The sequence below is a fragment of the Patiria miniata genome, unplaced genomic scaffold (genome assembly GCF_015706575.1).
Source record: "Patiria miniata isolate m_02_andy unplaced genomic scaffold, ASM1570657v1 HiC_scaffold_1, whole genome shotgun sequence".
Taxonomy (NCBI): Eukaryota; Metazoa; Echinodermata; class Asteroidea; order Valvatida; family Asterinidae; genus Patiria; species Patiria miniata.
Genome location: NW_024037047.1, coordinates 11,268,062 through 11,290,080, shown reverse-complemented (window position 1 = coordinate 11,290,080; position 22,019 = coordinate 11,268,062). Strand labels below are relative to the sequence as shown.

Here is a 22,019-nt window from a genome sequence, read left to right as displayed (position 1 = left end):
CATCCTTGCTCAGCTGATAAAAAAAATTCCCATTAATTGGACTGATATCAGACATGTCCATGTTCAGGAGATAGGAATGTTGACATGGTAGAGCTTGATGAAACACACTACATGTACATCCTCTCTGAGAATGTGATGCTAGTTTGATTCCATGGTGGTAATTACTTTGTAATGTCATTGAAACTACTCACAGCAGCTTCTATTCGTAGACGTTCTTCTCTCTCAAGTTTTTCCCTCTCCAAACGTTCCTTCTCTTCTTGTTCAGCTTTAAGGCGAGCATCCTCTATAAACAATTAAACATTCAAGATGATTGCATCATTATTGCTTGATTGGTTCAGTCAACTCATCAAGTTGTTAACATGAAGAGAATTCATCTACAATGTGCAATACCAGATGTTTGTGTGGTCTCATTTCATTTTAAGGTCTAGTCCATCATTTGTAATTTGTGCATTATGTTCGTTTGAAGCAACAAAAGTGCTCAAAATCTAAAGAAGAGTGCTTGACAACTAACCTGATGAAGTTTAAGCAAAGTGAATGCTGTGTATTCTGAGAAAACAATATTCTAGGATCTTGATTTCAGAACAAAAGTTGTTGAGTCATGTTTTTTTAATGGGGCCCGTATTCAGCGTCCGGGACACATTCTCATTCAGCCGATTGATGTCGCGCACTTAATTGACAAATTATAACAACCACGCGCGCATGTGCGTCGTGTCAAAGCTTGCACGTGCTTCGCTGAATTAAAAAAAAAATTTCCAAGAATGCGTCTTCAGACGCATCGTTAGAAATTGCCTTCTTTCATTGTTTTCTTCAAATCAACAGCTTGCCAGAAAAAAATAATTTCACAGGGAGTTCAGTCCCATTTCTATCTTTAAACCAAACATGCTTTTCAACAGTAATATCGTCACTTACTTTTGAGATGGGTGCAAATGATGGAATGTAGCTTTAAATCCATTGTCAATGACATTGCCAATAAACCCATTATCATGACACCCAGAATTAAACAAAATAAAGCATAATAAAAAACAAAAATTTAAAAGTCACAAAATCTGAGAAATATTCCAGCAGGTACAGTCAGATTTTCATTGTTTGCTTAAACAGCTGAATCATGGCACGGGTTGCACCATGGAGTTATAAAATACACACGAGGTGTTCATTGCATTGTGAGTTGATGACAATAAGACTGATTTGTATCAGCAGTTGCTAAAGTGTACTACTCTCCTGGGTGACAACACATAGTCCAGTTTGCCTAGGAGCAAAAAGCTGAATCACATCGCCAATCATGCTGATTCACACTAACAGCTAACATGTGGTCTGCCAATGACAAGTCAAAGAGTCTTGCAACAAGATCCACACTTGGTAACTTTTAGCATTCACATTTGAAAGGCAGGGAATTCTTTAAAATCAAGAGTGTTCTAAATTGTGGATGTTCACTGACAACAAAAGAACTTAGTTTTATGTCAAACAATTTTGCTACAGAATTGAAGTTAACAGAACTGCCCAAAACTGTACAGTATGCTGAAAATTGTTCACACAAACAATTTAGTTTCAAGTGTTTCATAGATCTCTGTAGTACACACACCATAGGATTTCTCAAAAACCTTGATTTCCCTTTGAAAATGGTAAATTCCATTAATTCCATTGTTTTTTTTGGAGGAAGTGTCAACTTTACAGTCAACATCTTTACTAAAGTCTGTTGTCGGGATGCTTGTACACTGTGTTATGCCAGCATGCATGCATAGGCCTACATGTAAACTTACACATGTACATGTACATACACTACACTTGCACCGTACACTACACTTGCACCGTACACTACACTTGCACCATACATGTACATGTACACTGTACATTTACATGGTGAAAAAAATGGCTCAAGCTTTTATTATGTGCGTGTGCAAGACTGCTTGTAAGTGTACATCAGCACATGTGTTTTGTACATTACTCCTGCAGTGTGGTAGGATTGGTACCTGATAACAAAATACCCATGCGCAGCGTTTTAATATACATACTCCATCACAGCAGCAAAATATGCAAGGAATTATGTACTGTATGTTGTATTAATTGGTGTGGCAAACTGTGACCTGTAATTGACAAGGTTAAACAATTGGGAGTCTGCAATCTAAATTGGCAGCATTTCCTTATTAGACTTCTTCAACTGCTCAATGGAAGTAAGACAGGATGTGATAATTGTTCATGGTTATTGTGAGAGCCGTGTGAATTCAGATACACTGATGGGTCTGCATGTAAATGGCAGGTCATGACTAAAGCAACATCAATACACAATCTCAAGACATGAGTGCATTCTACCTACAATGTAGGCAGTGGCTACTGAACCGCTGCCGGTCCCTGATTTCGTGAGGCTACGTAACAGGCAGCAATAATGCGCATACAATAACCATGAGGTTTAATTTTTCAATAGCTATCGAAGCACCTCTGTGGTCTAGTGGATCATCAGGTCATGGGTTCGATTCCTTGTGGGATCAAAACGTTAATTTTTTTCCCTCCCCAAAAACGCAAGTCAGGGAAATGAAATGAAATTTAACTTTTTTTGTGATTTGTGGGCTTTGGAGGTTGTTTTTTTAAGGGCTAGCAGACATATTTCTGTGTCTGTCTGCACGCCACTGCACTCAGCGCGGGGTGGTTGATCCTGTGAGATCTCACGTGACGTCAAGGTCTCCCGGTTACCTAGCCTCACGCAATCAGGAACCCGTACCTGTTCAGTAGCCACTGCCTTATATATGTGTATGTATACACTGGGATAAAATACAGGCATCAAATTTAAAAGATATAATCACTGAAGAAATGTGATTATAACAAAATACCACGTAAAGAGGCCAACCCTCCCCCACCCCCACCCCCCCCCCCCCAAAAAAAAAACATGGAATGTAACCATATAAATGTACATGTGTAAATGTGTAGAAATGAAGTATTGCTATTAACAAACTCATGTCATGTATGGATCAACCCATGATGCAGGGCCAGATCCATGGCCGATAAGACTCACCTTCTTCTTTAGCTTTAAGCTCCAACTCTTCTTTCTTGAGTCGTTCCTTCTCTGCTTTGCTTAACTTGCCCTTCTTCCCCTTGGCACTCTTTGCAGGTGACTTGGGAGGCTGACAGAATGACACAAGACATGACTCATTATCATCACAATCATGTGAACACATCCAAACATAAAACCTAAAGTACCTCCATGCTGGTAACAACGATAGGTGTAATCATGGAGAAATTTCTCCATGGTGTAATCTTCAGAAATAACTTAAAACCTGACCCATTATCCTGGCAATATTGACCATTCCTACATACATGTATGGCTCGACCATTCCTACACAAACACCCCTTCCCAGCTCTAGTACACAATTATATCAAGCCTTGCAAATGAGTGCAGGGGTTCTTGTCCAACATTCCTAAGCTACCACACTGCCTGCTCACTAATGCAGAGTTTACGCTTCATAATACTAACAATACAATTACATAACAGTATTAACACTAGAGATCTGAATATCCACACCACTTTCACTTACTCTTAATGCTATGTTAATGGTTCAGTATGTACTTGCACATTACCATGAAGGTATAGGCAGTGAAAGTGTGCATGTACTGTATGTATGCACATTACATGATGCACAGTATTATTCCAATGTGCATACTGGTGCTGTACTGACCACTAGTGGTGGTACACAATTGTAGTATCGAAAACATTAAGACCCCTAAAACGAAAACCGAAGACCAAAGACCCACTCGAAAATGTTCTTCGTTTTCGAGTGAGTCTTTGTTTTCGAGTGGGTCTTCGGTCTTCGTTTTCGATACTACCGGTACACAATACCTGTATCACGCATCACTATGAAATTATCTTTTAGCTGGCTATATAATTCCAGACTGTTTACAATGTCTTCTAAGTTCTAGGCACTCCTACTTACATGTAGTTTCACTCTCCCCTGTCTGTGCAATTATCTTATCTGTATCCACACCAAACCTATCCCCCATCCATTCAATCCCTTCCCCTACTAATTCTTGCCCTGCTAACCGTTGACAAGGACTTTTGAACAATTTGGTCATAAAACAAAACATTTATCCAATATCCTCCCAAATCCTCTTTGCATTTAAATGGAGGATTTTGAAGGATTGGGGGCCTTTGATAAAATTGAAGCATCAGAAGATTTTGCAGGATTGAGGACATGATAGGATTTTGTCTTTGGAGGATAATAGAGGATCCATAGCAGGCCCCAACTGATGCCGGATGAAATGGGAGGATTGAGTCTCTGGCTGGTTTTGCCAAAAACATGATTCTGGAGGATTCAGGCTGTTACTTGCTTTATGCATGGAACTATAAGCTTTATGCATGTATAAATTGCAACTATAGGCATTCAGCACATAACTACTGTTTATTGTACAGCTCTTTACTCCAATTACATGTACAGTCGACTCTCGTTATAACAAGGTCGATGGGACTAGCCAAATTACCTCTTCATAACAGGAATGTTGTTGTAAAAGGACAGCGAAACAAAGAAACACAAAGAGAACCTGAGATATGGGACCTCAGAATTTGCTCTTTATAAGCAGAACCTCTTTATAAAAGTGCTCTTTATAATGAGAGTCGACTGTACATATATAGGGCCTAACTGGCATTGCCAATTCACAATACAGGTAATAACAATGGAGGATTTCAATAAATTTTTACACAGAGTAATAAAAAAGAGTATTAAAGTCCGATTATCTATATATATAAGAGAGAGTTAAACTCGGCCTCCGAGACGATGTTTGCTCATGAAAGGATCCGAGACTGCGGGCTCCCGCGACGCCAAAATCGCTCCACGTCCGTGGAAAAATGCGGAGGGTGTCTTCCGGCGGGTCGGACACTTCGGGTCGTCCTGATTTTCCCGTACGGACCGGCGATCCTTTTCGTCTATTTTTCGTGACTGCATTTTGCGCAGGAATTTGCCGTCGTGTGTGCTTTCACGTTGACTGCCTGGCCGCCCCCAGTCCTGGCTTTTCTGCGTGTCAAGACTGTGCGAGGTCAGCGGCTTCGAAGTAGGGGTTCCGTTTACGTGTTCTACTCGGCCGTTCTGCAAAAGCGTTCACCAAATTGTGGTATGGGGTGACCTTGGTAAAATATTTTTTCTCCATGGTGCGTGGCCACCAAGTGCCCCTATTCTTTCATATGCTTCGCTTGCCGCCCCTGCGCCGAGTGCAACGAATACTCAGAAGGACTACACATTAAGTATGCCTTGCGCGGTCTAACCAATCGAAAGTCTACACTGCGTAGTATTTCCGGGCTATGCAAAACTGTCGATGGCAACGCGTACTGCAGCCTGCTCCACACCCTGCAAACGAGGTTGGGTCTACGGTGCTCGCTATTTGAAGCGCAAGCATGTGACGTCGCGTGATAGAGTGCTGTTGCTTCCATAATGTGTTTACAGCTCCATGCTTCCACCCCTGAGGCTGAGCGTTGTGAGTTCGCTGCCCGCCACGTATAATTCAGTGTCGTGTTATAATTTCGGGGGCCTGTTTGGGGTCAACGAAGGATCGATGCATTGCTTCAAACTCGCGATCTTAAACGCAGTCACAAAAAAAATCGACGAAAAAGTGTCCGACCCGGCGGAAGACACCCACATTTTTCCACGGACGTGAAGCCGCGGTCTCGGATCCTTTCAGGAGCAAACATTTCTCCGAGGCCGAGTAAAACCTGCTCTTATATAGATGGTTGTACCAACGTCAATAAAAGTTACCGACTTTTTCCTCGCAGACGGTCTCACAAATTGTTAGAAGTTCAAGTTCACGTTTGTTGAAGAGTCCAATACTGAAACTTAATTATGACCTTCCTCCATGATTCAGACCGTTTGTAATTTTATGGTAACACTCAACATTTTCATTTCAAATGACACCTTCACGTTTTATTGCATTATGATTTAAACCAGCCTTCGCCTGTGTACTACAGTAACCTTTTCACTACTTTTTCCAAATTCGACTGCCTCACACTAAAAAGCCAATTTAACAGACCAACGGCAACATTTACAGACAGTTGCCACGGTACATAATTATCATGTGCGTAAATCGACGGGGGACAGGGGGACCCCCCCCCATCCCCCCCACCCCCATCCCCCCCACCCCCATCCCCCCCCCCCCCCCCCCCCCACACACACACGCACACACATTTTGAGGCGGGGGGCATTTTTGGGTGTTCCCCCCCCCCCCCCACTTTTTCTTCCCCGAATAAAAATGTTGTAGCCTACAATAATGATTCTATTGCTCAGAATACATGTAGCTGATTCAATTACTCCAAACGCAAAACTTTAAAAGATGATCTTTGGTTTTAGTGGTCAGAAATTGCCTCAGATCACACCACAGACATTGCTTTTCTATAACTGCATGTCTCCCTAACTATATCCCCATTTACATTTAATTCCCCACATTTTCATCCCCAACACTACGCCCTACCCGATCTATGATCGGGTAAATCAGCTTGTGTGATAATATGCCAGCAAAACCAGTGGAGGATTTCGAAGGATTCAGGTGCTTAGAGTTTTTAACGATTTGCAATTGGAGGATTTGAAGAAATAAGGCTGCTTCTGGACAAGAAAGCTTAGGGAGTTAGGTTTAAATAATTGTGCTCATAATAATAATTACACAAGCACACTGTTGGTACAATTCCCTACATATGAAATCTCTTTAATATCACGTTCCATTTCATCTATGTCAATATATCTCCATTTTGCTTTTAAAAGCCTTCAATTTTTAAAGTCATTGGCCCACAGTGATACGCCTACAGCACTAAATGTAACGCTTTACATGTATGCATGGAAGACATTAACTGTGATACATGGAACGTTATATTTTGATTAAAAAGAATGTTGTAGTCACGGGTATGCAAACTTTGGAGAGAAAAAAACATGACACTTTATCACTTGAAGTATTAGTCAACTGAAAAATGTTCACGTCACTGTGTACAGTTCAATATAAAAACAAAAACGCAAGAAACACCTATTGACAACCAACAGGCATGGCATCATATATCATATCACTGTGGAATGTGGACAATCAAGACAACACAACCACCAAAGTGTCTTTTTATGAATTCATGTGAACACTGTCTACAAAATCAAACCCTCCATTATCGTATTTATTTTCTAAATGCAGTTGCTATCCATATTAATGTCCATATTAATTATTTCAATGTAGACATTATTTACAATAATGTACACATAATATTCATATGTCCTTTACTGTCCAGCATGGTTTTCCAAAGTAGGTGGCCATTAGGCTTTACAACTAACTCTCACATAAACTTCCTTTCTTTGCAAACTGGGATGCTTGCATGATCTATCCAGTCTAGTCGTTCTGTGCTCCATGTACATGAACAATAGTTCTGTGTACTCAAGATGCCCTCCCCCATGCTGATTTTGAGTTTCACCACCCCAAACATGGATTAGGTTTTTAAACTGCTATTTTTCTAGCAAACAAAAATGTGTTTCACTTTTAAAATGAGACATCAAGCAAAGCAATCTGCGCACGTTTATTGAATGGAAGAATTTACTTGACAGATTTCAAATTACCTAATGCCCAACAAGTGTGTGTTATGGGCACAAAAGAACCCAATAGCAACCCAATATACAGGTATTTTTAGAGGGTGGAAAATACATGTAGAAGATTTTTTTTCTTCATTTGTTAGAACATACAAATTAACATTTTTTAGCAGAAAGAAATTGAATATGCAGAAGAGCACGGCTAGAGCAACTTTAAAGAGGTTGTGGAATGCTCATAGACATTTCCGTCATTTTTTGGGTATATATGTAGCCTAAGGTGTGATGAAATAAAAACGACTATTGTGTCCGTCATGAAATGAGTACAAAAGGTACTTTTGAGAGCTGTTTTTCAGGTCCTGTTTCGACCTGAACGTGCAATTTGTGTAAAAGTCGTCGTTGGGGGCAGCAAACAAAACATAGTAAATCGTGACGCGTAATAAACAGGACTCCCGATGCAGCGTAGTATAAACGAGTCCTGTTTATTACGTCACAATTTATTATGTTTTGTTTGCTGCCCCCAACGACGACTTTTTACACAAATTGCACGTTCAGGTCGAAATAGGACCTGAAAAACAGCTCTCAAAAGTACCTTTTGTACTCATTTCATGACGGACACAATAGTCGTTTTTATTTCATCACACCTTAGGCTACATATACCCGAAAAATGACGGAAATGTCTTCGAGCATTCCACAACCTCTTTAAGCTTTGTCAATACAGAATACAGCATAATAGTACAGACAGCATTCCACTGATAAAGGTTTGAGAAACTATCGGGTAGGCCTACATAGAATTGTTTGACAACAGTAATACTTCAGTTTACACACCAACCAGACACACTCAGTCAATAGACACTAAATTTACTTCTAGAACTAGGAGTAAATAATTGTATCGTCAAATAAGATGAACCACACATGTATTGAACCACACATGTATTGATTGAACCCTAAAAAGGATCGCAGGGTGCAATCTGACTATATATCTTTTACTATCATTACTGCACCTAAATACACAGATGTCTTGCAGACATTTGACACAACACTTTGACACCACACTCTCATGAAAATCTGGTTTGTTTTCGTGTAAAGTGTGAAATTTTTCGATACATGGTAGGCCTACCAAAAATCGTGTGTTTCCCATTGCAAGTGCACAAAAAACTTCTTCCACAGGTATGCCATGTGGCATTGGGTCCAGGATACAAAGGTTGTCTGGGCCCCGTTGATGGAACTAGTGACAGGTACATGCAAATTGCAATGGAGAATCTTCTCTCTCTTTTTGGTCACCACGTAGGTCTAGGTCTACTTCTACTGACAGACACCAGTGTGCCTTTAGCACCATCCGTTGCTGACCCCTGCATGCAGTAACCTATATATCACAGTCGGTTCCAGCATTTTCTAAACAGGACAGATTATCTTTTTCAGCGCGCACAACGGGTGACATCGAATATGGCGCGCGCTGAAAAAAATCATTCCCTCCTCCTGTAAAAAATGCTGGAACTGATCCACGAAATAATGTTAGGCCTACTGCAAAGGTTTGCATTTAGTGTGTGTGCAACATTCGTGATGTCGAAAAACTGACGATAGAATGTAAAAAGTGTGTAATTTCTCACAAAATTGTCAGTCCAATGGTCCCAAACCATTGTTCCAAAATTTTAAATAGTAATGGATCGACCAGATCAACTTTTTAGGGAGATTTTTGTTTGAGAATGTAGAATTCTAGATGCAAGTAATTGGTCTATCAAAGCTCCAATGCCAAGCCCACAGTGTTACAACCATCCAAAAAATGATGGTTACTTGTACATATGCTGGTACATGTATGAAGTCTGAAAATACGCATGAGAGGAGGGCGCACTATACACCGAGGATTACTAAAGTCAAGCAACAGCCGAGTCGGCCGCAGGCCACGTGACTGACAGCCAACATGCTGACCTGGAGGTCACGCTACCAGCATGCACTGCACGTGACCTTTGCCATGTTGGAATTTGAAGCAAAGTCGGAATGCGAAAATCGCAAAAAGCAACGTTTTCCTTGTCACTCCAGATTATCATAGCGTTTATGGAAGTAGTTCAGTTAATTGGCCACATTTATGGGGCTAAGTAAAAACATGCAATACAAGAAAATATACTTTTTTGTCTCCTGCTCGTGACTTCCAACTCTGCACCTGACCAACTCGGCACCTGACCAACTCAGCACCTGACCAACTCCACACTTGATCTCCCCAAACCATGGTCCGTGCTCAAACTATCAGTTAGCCCACTAGTGTAGCAACGGTATTGCTGCGCTGTACCTTATGCCACACAGCCATACGGTTGCATTCTATGATGTCTCAGCTCCAGAAAGATGCCTAAATTTCTCAAAAAATTGGATATAAGATAACCTAATCAACCCGAAGGACAAAAGCTGAGACATCATAGAATGCAACCATAAGTGCAGCTTCCTGCGCCAGCAAATGACACTCTCCTCAGTAGGTTGGGTGGCATACATGGCATAAGGTACAGCGCAGCAATATCATTGCCACACTAGTGGGGCCAACTTTCAGTAGGCCCTAATAATAGTACATGTAATAACATACATTTCATGAAAAACAGTCTAAAAGTCATTTTTCTTTCAATTTTACTGTTCTAAAATAAAAACAAATTAGGGTCAGTATAATAAGGAGAACGTTTCCCGAGGTTGCAGACTTTGGGGGAGCGACAACATCTTGTTAAGAATAATAAAAACGGAGGTGTCCTCAACTACACCATGTACACAAACCCCACTAAAAGGGCTAGCGACTAGCGTTATTGGTTTTAGTGTACTGGTACCGAGTTGGTAGGTGCCGAGTTGGCAAGAAGCCGAAGTGAACCTCCACACGCCTAGCCCCATAAATGTGGCCCATTTACTGGACTACCTCCGTAAATAAAGGCCACACTTCCACCATGTACAAAAACATGTCGAACTTTGTCAAATTTTGATTTTCACATTTAGGCTTAGTTTGTAGGTTTTTTTTGCTTTAGAAGCATACTCGCCCTCTTTATAGGCTAATCAGAAAGTGCTGCCTTTTTCAGATGTCTATTTTTCGTGAAATTTCCAGATTCGTTTGCACATGTTTGAGTATCATCCAAAATTTCAACATGAAATTTCACGAAAATTAGACATCTGAAAAAGGCAGCACTTTCTGATTAGCCTATAAAGAGGGTGAGTAGGCCTATGCTTGTAAAGCAAAAAACCCCTGCAAACTAAGACTTAATTAGACCCGTGAACGTGGCTTGTAAACTACCGTACGCCACGCTCTTGTACCATTTCGAACCAAGCGAAATCGTCCTTCCGTGACAAAAACTGAACATTGCCTTACCGTGTGATAAGTACTCACATATCACAAGCTTTCTTGAACATGTTGAAATCTGCTTTTACGCCAAATCTAGCATTTAAACGAAATTTGAGGTAAAATCTGGCAAGATCTCGACGTCCTGCAACCTCCTCCTGATGCATGTGATTTACTACGTGATAAATGCTGCGGATAATTTGGTATCGCACTGACGCTCCGGGCATTATTTATGTCCAGATCATAAGTGCGATTCCAAATTATTAGCTGCGTTTATCACGTGGTCTCGTGATTGGCCAATCAGACGCCGCCTATCATATGCACCACATGAAGCAGACAGGTAGCTCGGAGGGCTCCAATAATTTGGCACGCAAGTGACCCTGGGTACTTCAAGTACTTGTCCAGTTAACGTTAAAATCTAATTTCTACACGTTCGTACGGGTCTTCATTGACGGCAAATTTCGTCGAAATGACACATCCTGAACACGCGGGAAGGCAAATTTAGATTTCTAGGCGAGTACTCAACATGCATACGAAATTATGTATGGCGCATTGGCGGATCGATTTCGCCAGGTTCGAAATGACACAACAGCGTGGCGTTGTATACAAGTTACAACGCCACGTTCACGGGTCTAAGCCTTAATGTGAAAATCAAAATTTGACAAAGTTCGACAAGTTTTTGTACATGGTGGAAGTGTGGCCTTTATTTACGGAGGTAGTCCAGTAAATTGGCCACATTTATGGGGCTACCACGTTTCATGTCACGCCACGCTAGACCCGTGAACGTGGCGTTGTATACAACGCCACGCTGATGTGTATTTTCGAACCTAACGAAATCGATCCGCCATACATAATTCCATATGGATGTTGAGTACTCACCTAGAAATCTAAATTTGCCTGTACGCGTGTTCAGGATGTGTCATTTCGACAAAATCTGCCATCAATGAAGACCCATACGAACGTGTAGAAATTAGATTTGAACCTGACAAGTGACCCTGACAAATGACCCTGGACGAGTACCCAGGGTCATTAGCGATAGCGTGCAAAATTGTCGGAGCCCCCCGAGCTACCCGTCTACTTCATGTGGTGCATATGATAGGTGGCGTCTGATTGGCCAATAACGAGACCACGTGATAAATGATCCGGACATCAGGAGTGCCCGGAGCGTCAGTGCGGTACCAAATTATCTGCAGCATTTATCACGTGGTAAATCACATGCATCAGCAGGAGGTTGCAGGACGTCGAGATCTTGCCAGATTTTACCTCGAATATCGTTTAAATGCTAGATTTGGCGTAAAACTAAAAGCAGATTTCAACATGTTCAAGAAAGCTTGTGATATGTGAGTACTTATCACACGGTAAGGCAATGTTCAGTCTTTGTCACGGAAAGACGATTTCGCTTGGTTCGAACATGTACAAGAGCGTGGCGTAGTTTACAAGCCACGTTCACGGGTCTAATGCCACGCTAGCCCCATAAATGTGGCCTAATACTAGACCACCTCCGTAAACATAGGCCACACTCCACATGTACAAAAACGTGTCGCACTTTGCCAAATTTTGATTTTCACATTTAGGCTTAGTTTGTAGGTTTTTTTTGCTTTAGAAGCATACTCACCCTCTTTAGGCGAAGTAAAAAAAAAAAAAGTTTCTCGTCCAGGGTTTTTGAAAAAAGGGAGGAAGCAGGGCCTTTTATTTTTTATTTTTTTTCAAGATGGCCGCCATTTTAAAATTTGCTGCAACCGTTGGTTGTGACAACTGTTCAAAGAGACTTTTAAAATGAAAGACAAGTAGGACAAGAGAACTGAACATATTTACAGTGTCGGAAAAAATTCGGTACTGGGCTGCAACTCTTTTTCAATTAATTTTCAAGCGCCAAAAGTTGTATCCTTTGACTTACTTCATCGAGATTCGAACCTCGGACTCTTACTTACTTGAAACACGAGACTATTAACCGCTAGGCCGCGCACGATCACTGTTGCAATAATCAATCTTTGGACGTATTTGAAGTAGCCATTGAAATAAACTAAATATTCATGAGAAATAAATATTCATAATGATGTATTGCACTATCATTGGCCGGCTCATGCGACGTCATGGTTGTCGATGTCATGCGTCATGCGTACCGCTGTCTGTCAGCCACAGTTCAATCAGTTTTGACAGGCCGCTTCAACTTAATTCCGTACGACGTGTGCATCCAAAATGGGCTCTAAAAACACATTTTGCCTAATTTTTTTTCGCATTAACACAGCTTCCTGGATTCCCCATTGGGTGAAATCACAAGGTGAGGTGAAAATTGATGTGTTTAGCGGCAGGTAAAGTCGTGGCCCAGTATGGAATTTTTCCCACAGTGTCATTTAGAGTTGTATTGGTATTGGTATTTATTTTCCGATGAATTTGTGGACTTTTTCGGTGTTTTTTTACTACATTTTTCAAAAATAAAAAATAATAAAAAAATCCAGGCAGCCTCCAAAAAGGAAGCGGGCCGGGAAAAGAAACTTGTTGTTTTTTTACTTCGCCTAGTTATAGGCTAATCAGAAAGTGCTGCCTTTTTCAGATGTCTAATTTTTGTGAAATTTCATGTTGAAATTTTGATACGCAAACGTGTGCAAATGAATCTGGAAATTTCACGAAAAAAAGACATCTGAAAAAGGCAGCACTTTTTGATTAGCCTAGTATGAAGAGGTCGAGTATGCTTCTAAAGCAAAATAACCTACAAACTAAGCCTAAATGTGAAAATCAAAATTTGGCAAAGTGCGACACGTATTGTACATGTGGATGTGTGGCCTATGTTTACGGAGGTAGTCCAGTAAATAGGCCACATTTATGGGGCCCGGCTAACGCTACGCATGATTTTTCATCTCCCTAACGACGATTTACTAGCGAAGAAAACTACTAAACTTTAAACCTAATTGATTTACTTTCCGCCCACTAATGCCTATATAAGATGGCATATAAGACATATATTTCAATAATTAACGAACATTTGCGAGGGGACATCAGATGGGGGATGAAATTTATGTTCAAAAAGACCTACCATACTTTCGGGTTGTGTGTGTCTTTGGTGTACTGCGCGCTATATATAGCTTTGCACATTTGTAAATAACAACCCCTGCCATGCCCTGGGTTACATTTGCATAAATTGAGGGCCAGCAACAAAGTATAGGCCCTATGCGCGGCCTAGAGCTGGCTGCAGAGCTAGTAAGAATTAAAAAAAAGGTTTTTGTATAAATGTTAATTACCTGCTGAACCTTTATCTTATGTTCTGCTTTATTTGTTTTGAAAATAAATACTAATAATTCAGTTATAAATAAAACATTTATCAAAATGCTATTTTGTGAAACCATGCATCATGAGCCTTGATCATGTTCATATTATGGAATTCCTTAATTAAAAAAAAAATGAAATTACAGGATTTAACTTTAAATGGAAAATTGTAATGTGAGCAAATCAAATGAATTTACGATTCACAAGATTCACGCACACACACAAAAAATCTGAATTTGGCTTATGAAGCAAAATCTGACGGCTCCATGCAAATTAAGGCACTGCGGGTTGTGATATAAGAACTTCCCGTATATTAGCAACACATCCATCACTGGTTTACTGCACAACCAAAACGAGCGTTGATATATCACAGGCGACTACGAGCATACGAGAGTGTTCACCAGTGAATCGAAACGACAGTGTATATTTCATACATAGCGCCCTCAGCAGTTTCCACAAAGCAAAATCGGCACCAAATAAACATTCACGATGACCGTTTTAGCCGATTTTCGGCTAACTTTGACAGATTTTTTGTTCAAAAATGAGTTTGACAGAAAATTTGACAGAATGGATTTTTCTGGCAGATTTCTGGCAGAATTCTGCAAAAATGGTTATTTAACAGAAAAACATAGCAAATTTGAAAAAAGGGAAGATTTGTTTAAAAAACTTCAATCTTTTCAAACAAACCCTTGCAAAAATAGAACAGGTTGCCTTGTCTATATGCTGACGTTCACCAGAGTTGCTGACTCGAGTCATGTGACTTGGACTCGAGTCGGACTCGAGTCGCTATTTTTGTGACTTGTGACTTGACTTGTAAATACCAGCTTTGACTTGTGACTTGACTTGGACTTGCAAACAATGACTTGTGACTTGACATGGGATTGCAAAAAATGACTTGTTACCAACCCAAGTCAGACGCTACTCGAGCGACCCAATACACTTTAATTAAGCTATTATACTTTTAATTAGCTTTTTCATTCCAGAAAATAGACCACTGAATCCAGTAAAATGAATAGTTCCCACTAGTTTCAAAAGTTTTCAATAAGACTGTCACAACAAACTACAGTTTTCAATGACCAATTGTCTCTTGCTTAATGTATTGGTTGAACAAACTTTGAAAGGAACCTTTCATGAAAAGAAAGCAGGCCTTTGTCAATTTCATGTAAAATACCGGATAGCCTAACCCATTGGTAGGCGTTTAGTATACATGAAAATTGAACAATAAATTGTTAGTATACTACATGTAATCGAGTGAGGAAGTCTTTTTTTCACGGTCATCTCAACATTTATTTCTACAATGTAAAGTAAATTTATTAAAGTATACAAAGGGCTAATATCCGACAGATATGTGATAAACTACAAGAATAGTAATTGCAATACATTGAAAAAGGGGGATTAAGGAGGCATGTTCAAAATAACTCGTAAGTTGACGCCAGGTTAATTCTTTTAGCTTATTAATAATGTGCAACTTGACGTGTTCTTGGACAAAGATACTTGTGACTTGACTTGTTTTTAGACCAAATGACTTGTGACTTGACTTGTTTTTAGACCAAATGACTTGTGACTTGACTTGTGACTGGACCTAATGACTTGTGACTTGACTTGGACTTGCAAACAATGACTTGTGACTTGACTTGGACTTGCAAAAAATGACTTGCTGCCACCTCTGACGTTCACTGGGAATCAGATTTCGTCGGGACACAACCTCGTTTTGACTGAAATTTACGCAATTTCACAACACCTTTATATGAATATAGATTGTTTATAATTAATTTGAACCTTAATTATGGCAATATTACAACAGCTGCATGTGATTTCAAGTGTTTATAGTGTATTTCGAGTAATTCTGGGGAATTTGGCAGATTTTTGATAAATCTGACAGATTTTTTGAGGTGCATTTAGCAGAATTTGGGCATGACCTTACGGTCACCCTGTAAACATTACACGTGACATACATGTGATGTACTGTGGCGCTGTATTGATAAACACGGAGTCCATGAACTTTGTAACTTCTGTCTATCCTGATGGAAAATCGGCCAAAAAAATCAAGGTAAAAATTCTCTACTGCATGCAGTACATTTGAAAATGATTACGAGAAAGATTGTAGGGAAAGAATGTTGCATCCTACTTGGACCCAACTTATCGCCTTTTGTAACGTTTGGACATGGTCTGGCAAAAAGGCGATAAGTTGGGTCCAAGTTACTCGGACTACATGATCATGTAGTCCGAGTAACTTGGACCCAACTTATCTGCTTATCGCCTTTTTTAACATTTGGACATGGTCGCCATCGCGCCAGACCATGTCCAAATGTTAAAAAAAGCGATAAGTTGGGTCCAAGTTACTCGGACTAATGATCATGCTACTACTGCCTGTACTGGTTTCGATCCAACTCGGACCCAAACCAAGTCGGACCCAATCCAACTCGGACCCATGTCAACTCGGACCCACTACCAACTCGGACCCACGCCAACTCGGACCCACTACTAACTCGGGTAATCCTTACTTTTAGGACCCCGTTCCTATATTAGGAAGGGAAAGACTCACCAAAACAGTTGACTAAATGACACTCAAAATTGACATTCTGATACTTCTTGGCACATCTGAACAACTGGCAATGACACCTTCTTGAATATCAGCAGGTTTAATTTTGTGGAAAGAGGGCAGGGCTTTGATTTATGAGGGAAATTCAGGGGTACTAAAAGACGACGATGACAACCAGAAAACAGACTCAAAAACCAAGATGGCAAACGTGAAAGCTCCATGCGATGAAAGCTCGATGCTGATTGGCTGATAAAAAATAAACATCTTATTTATTTTTAGTCTGGTTCTCAGACCAAAAGATTCAGAAATAGTCAGAATCTTTTGGTCTGAGAACCAGACTAATTTATTTATTTTTAGTCTGGTTCCCAGACCAAAAGATTCAGGAGTAGTCAGAATCTTTTGGTCTGAGAACCAGACTAATTAATTTGCTTTCGAGTCAACTCGTACCTTGGGCAACTCGTACCTTGGACAACTCGTACCTTGGACAACTCGTACCTTGGACATCTTGTACCTTGGACAATTCGTACCTTGGACGACTCGTACCTTCAATTAAAACGACTCGTACCATCAGAATAAAAAGTAGAGTACGTGCGTGACATGACTCCGAAACGATACGATTCTTTTCAAGTCAAAGTTAATTTTTATCCCACAGAACCACATTCAATATCTAATGGCTTTGCCAGGCAGCGTGATTTTCCGCGTTGGGCCTGCCGCAGACATGGCAGGGCAACGAAATTGACTGCTGGGCCGGCCTCCGAGGGCGCGAGCAGCGGTCGGTCGTGCGCGGTACCGATGCCGGTGACTCGGAAGCTGCCGGCCTGCGCGTCGCGCGCGGCATTGCCATTCTGTTTTTAATGGAATTACAAAATGTACATGTACTTGTACATTCCTTGTGCATTTTCAACGTTTGATTCGGTAGCTAAGGTAACTTGTGAAATAAATTTTAATATACTTTCCTTTTTTTTCTTTTTAGGTTCTGGATTTGGCAAGGACCAGATGACATCGACAGTTTATTCTTTTAGTTTATTCTTTTAGTGTATGAATTTAAATTGTTATCTAAATTTAAATCATTACATTTTCTTTCTTTTCTTTCTCATCTATAGAAGTGTCGCTCATCTATTGAATTTTACAGTGGAGAAACTTCAGATGCGGATTTGGTGTGCTTTAATTATGCAATACAGCCTAACCACCTTAACTTCCTGTTTCCAGAGCGAGCTTTATTAAACTCTATTAAAACCAACCGACAAAATATTAGAAAGCAAATATAAACATTTAATTTGTCTAAATAAAGTAATTTCTGCGTTTTCTTGCTAAGTCTAATAACCAAAGTATACAAGAGCAGTCAGTACTTTTAAATGATTCAGTCCTTTCCTAGCTATAAGTCTGAAAGACGAAAATGTAAAAAAAAAAATCACAGTTGGTTTATTCATCAACTAGTTTATTCGAAACATTTACAAATTGGGGGCGGGGATTTGGCCAGATGTTTCGTCATAGTCCGACTTGTTGAAATGAAATCGATTCACGATGAACTGCAGTCAAGCAATCGTCTCTTGAGCAGCGCAATGGTTCATCAGAAATCCGCAAGATCATCGGGAAAAAAAAAATTGCAGTAAACATAGTTTTGGGATGAAAGTATATCGATTCCGTAATACAATTTTTTGAAATTTTTTAAGTAGGCCTAAGTCTCTAAATGCTGTTGAAAAACAGCAAACTGCAACAATGTTAAAATGAAATCAATTAATAATGGTGGACTAGCAGCAATTGTCTTTCGAGCAGTGCAGTGGTTCATCAAAAAACCGCAGGTTCATCTGTAAAAAAAAAAAAATTGCGGTAAACACATAGTTTGGGATGAAAATTAGTATTTCCTAACAAAATTGGAAATATTTGCCAGTCCAAGATTCACGTCTTATCATTTTTGCGGTGATAATATATATGAAGAAAAAGTAGTTCATGCGATTATAGGGATCAATAATAGGAAAAATGTTGCAACCTGACGCCACTTTTTTTCTTCATATATATCATCTCAATGATGGTCATTCATCGCAAAAATGATGGTAAGACGTGAATCTTGGATAAAAACATCAGTTCCATAATATTTGCACGTAGCCTAAGTCTCTAAATGTAACGGCAGACTGCATCAAAAATGTCACCGTGCACAGACGTCCATATTAACCGTTCAGCGCGGCGCAAGAACCGTGTAACTTTGCACGGATGGCTACCGTAGGTTGACCGCAAACGACCGCGTGGGCCTGTGCATGCCACGCACACAGTGCGGCCGGCTTCGCGCTAAATAAATTCCTCTTTTGGGGGGAAAGAGAGCCCATACCAATAAGAGATTCGCCTTTATTTTAATAAGCAGTCCACTTTCAATGAGTTACGGTCCACTTTATTCAGCCTCGGATCATTATCCTGACTGCAATACGACTTGACTTACGCGTGATGGTACGAGTCGTCTTAACTGAAGGTACGACTTGCCGAAGGTACGAGTTGTCCAAGGTACGACTCGGTATAATGACGTCAAGTTGAAGGTACGAGTTGTCCAAGGTACGAGTTGCCCAAGGTACGAGATGACCTGTTACCATTAATTTTGTTAGCAGCCAATCAGCATCGGGCTTTCATTATGTAGGGCTTTCACGCGTGTGAGAGCTACAACATGCACGTCTGACTGCGAAAAAAGGTAGGAAAGTCACATTTTCTTCGAAAGTGCTTTCAAAACTACAACTAACATGAGTTTATATGAAGAAAAAAGACTGCTTTAGCCTGCAAAAGTCACTTTGGTACTGGACAGTCATCTGCAAAAGTCAGTTTTGAACAGAACTTGTAAAAAATAGAGGTGTCCTAAGGATTACCCCAACTCGGACCCACTACCAACTCGGACCCACTACCAACTCGGACCCACAACCAACTCGGACCCACTACCAACTCGGACCCATGCATGACCAACTCGGACCCATCGTTTACAATCATTCGACAGCGTTTTCAGTCATTCGACAATTTTATAAAGTTTGTCCACTTATCATCTGTAATACAGTGATGCTGTTAAGTATAAATTTTCATTGTAGTTGTCAGGTAAAATATCTGTATTGCAGCAGTTTGTCGTTGTAAAGCGCATTGAAATGCTATTTTGAAATGCGCTTTTTTAAGTGTAATTAACTATTTATTTTTATTATATGTTTCCATTGAAACATATTGCACTTTAACCAAAAGTAATTAAAATTAAAGTTTAACCAATTATTCATTTTCATATTTGAAATCGTTCACGCCATCTTGCTCAATTTAACAGCAATTTATTTCATTTTTAATTCAAACCACATAAATTCAGAACAGATCTAAATAGAAAAATAAAGTTGGAAAGTATGAGTAAACATTATAAGTCATTAAATAAAATAAATAAGGTATAAAAACGAAGTCTATTCTAATCTCTACATGTACATGTATTTAATTTAAAAAAACACATAAACACCATTGCATACACTGCAAAAAAAACGAAGGTTCCATATTAAACAAAAAAGGTTAATAAAAAAAGTATGAAAAGTTACACAGATTCGTAAAAAAAACCAGCATGTGAACTAAAAAAAGATAAACTTATTAAATACCCTACAAAAAAAGATAAAATGTCAATCATCAAAAAGGAGTATTGGAGCTCTGGGAAGATTATCCTTCAAGGCCTTACAGGTAGCTGCCTGTATGTTCGACAATGATGTTCCACGGGGGGGAAAGTTAATCAAAAAAGTATAAAAGTTAAACAGATTCGTAATAAAAAGCAATTAAAAAAAACAATTACATGAAATGAAAGGCCTATTTCAAATAAATAACTTCCTCACTGAACAAAATGTGTAATATGCTTTACCAAAAAACAAAGTAAGTGAATTTAAATATATAATTAAATGAAATTAACTGCCTAAATGGGTAAAAAATATTATTATTAAATGACAGGAGTATAAACAAAACGTGCCATTTCCAAGTACCCAAAAATAATTAAAAATTAAAAAGCGTTCTATTAAAAAAAATAATTAATAAACATCTTGGCATACACTTCAAGGAAAATGAAGGTTCCATAATAAATGAAGTATAAAAAGTCACATTCTGATTTTTTTCGGTTAATCGATAGAGCTTGGAAATACATGTCGGGTTCCATAATATATTTATTTAATATTTATTATTAAAAAGTTATAAAAAAGTATGAAAAATTAAACAATGTCGTATATAAAACCCACAAACTTCAAGGCCAGCATGTGAACCGGGGACCGCACGTTGGTTCAACAACGAAAATTTATCTCTTGGTGCTGGTGCGCAGCGCTATGAATGGGGGAGAATGATTGACAGATCAATGTTACTGCATGCATTGTGTTTGACATTTTCGAACTGCATTCCTAATTTCCTTAACTTGATGATTACCTTTCTGTGACGTATTAAAATCCTTCATTGGGTGTGATTTAATTTGGTTTATATTATTTGGCACACACACAAAAAGCAGATGAAAAAGGAACCAGTTAAGCGCCTGTGATGTGACGCCAAAAGACTCCAGTCGCTGAATCAGGACAGAATGCTTAACGGTGTCGAAGGCAGCTGACACATCAAGTAAGACACCCTACAGTGCAGTCACCCTACCATGGTCCATCTCTCGCAAGATGTGATCTGTCAGACTCACTAAAACAGTCTCTACACTGTGGTTACTCCGATAGGCTGATTGGTGGTTATCGAGTAACTGGTTGTCATCAAGATGGTTGGTGAGTTGAGAGAACGTGGCACGTTTCACGACCTTTGAGAGGAAAGGTACATTTGATATGGGCCTGTAGTTTTGTAAAGAGTTGCGGTCTAATCCAGGTTTCTTGGGTACAGGACGTACATCTGCTACCTGCAGAGAGGTAGGGACAACACCACACTTGAAGCTTGCATTGATGATGACAGTGATGGCAGGCACAACGGCACAATTTTTACATACATTGCATTACACAACACACGGGACCTACAGCCTTACGTCCCATCCGAAGGACAAAAGCAATAATGGTTAAGTGCCTTGCTTAAGGGCACAAGTGTCCACCCGGCGGGCTCGAACCCACGCCACTGTTGCCTCTGAAACACCAGAGCATGAGTCCGGTGCTCTTAACCCCTAGGCCATGACACTCCACCTGATGTATAAAGAAAAAAGTGGCTTCAGGTTGTAACATTCTTTGCAGTCATCTCTATTCAATGTACACGTTGTGTTAGCCCAGGATGGACTCCTCCATTGTGTACCGTGACAGAGTCCAGGGTATGAACAACTGCTGCCATAGCGGAGAAAAATTATAACACTTTTTTTCACATTTTATCTGATGGAGGAAGCTGAAATTTTGTTTAAATATTCTTTGTGTTCGGAATTATGCAGATGCTGGGTTTAGTCCATGGG

At 39.8% G+C, this 22,019-nt stretch overlaps 1 protein-coding gene across 3 annotated transcripts in view; it reads right to left on the bottom strand.

Annotated features, from left to right (window-relative positions):
- LOC119723222 (axonemal 84 kDa protein-like) overlaps positions 1-13,963 on the bottom strand; it is a 39,602-nt gene extending 25,639 nt beyond the window's left edge. For all 3 annotated transcript variants that reach the window (XM_038193788.1, XM_038193796.1, XM_038193803.1), the window contains exons 1-3: positions 13,859-13,963; positions 3,005-3,113; positions 192-283 (exon numbers count right to left, since the gene is read on the bottom strand). In XM_038193788.1, the coding sequence (XP_038049716.1) occupies positions 192-283; positions 3,005-3,113; positions 13,859-13,861 (204 nt within the window). In that variant the 5' untranslated portion in view covers positions 13,862-13,963. The remainder of the gene's footprint in view (positions 1-191; positions 284-3,004; positions 3,114-13,858) is intronic.
- Positions 13,964-22,019: the final 8,056 nt, after the last annotated feature.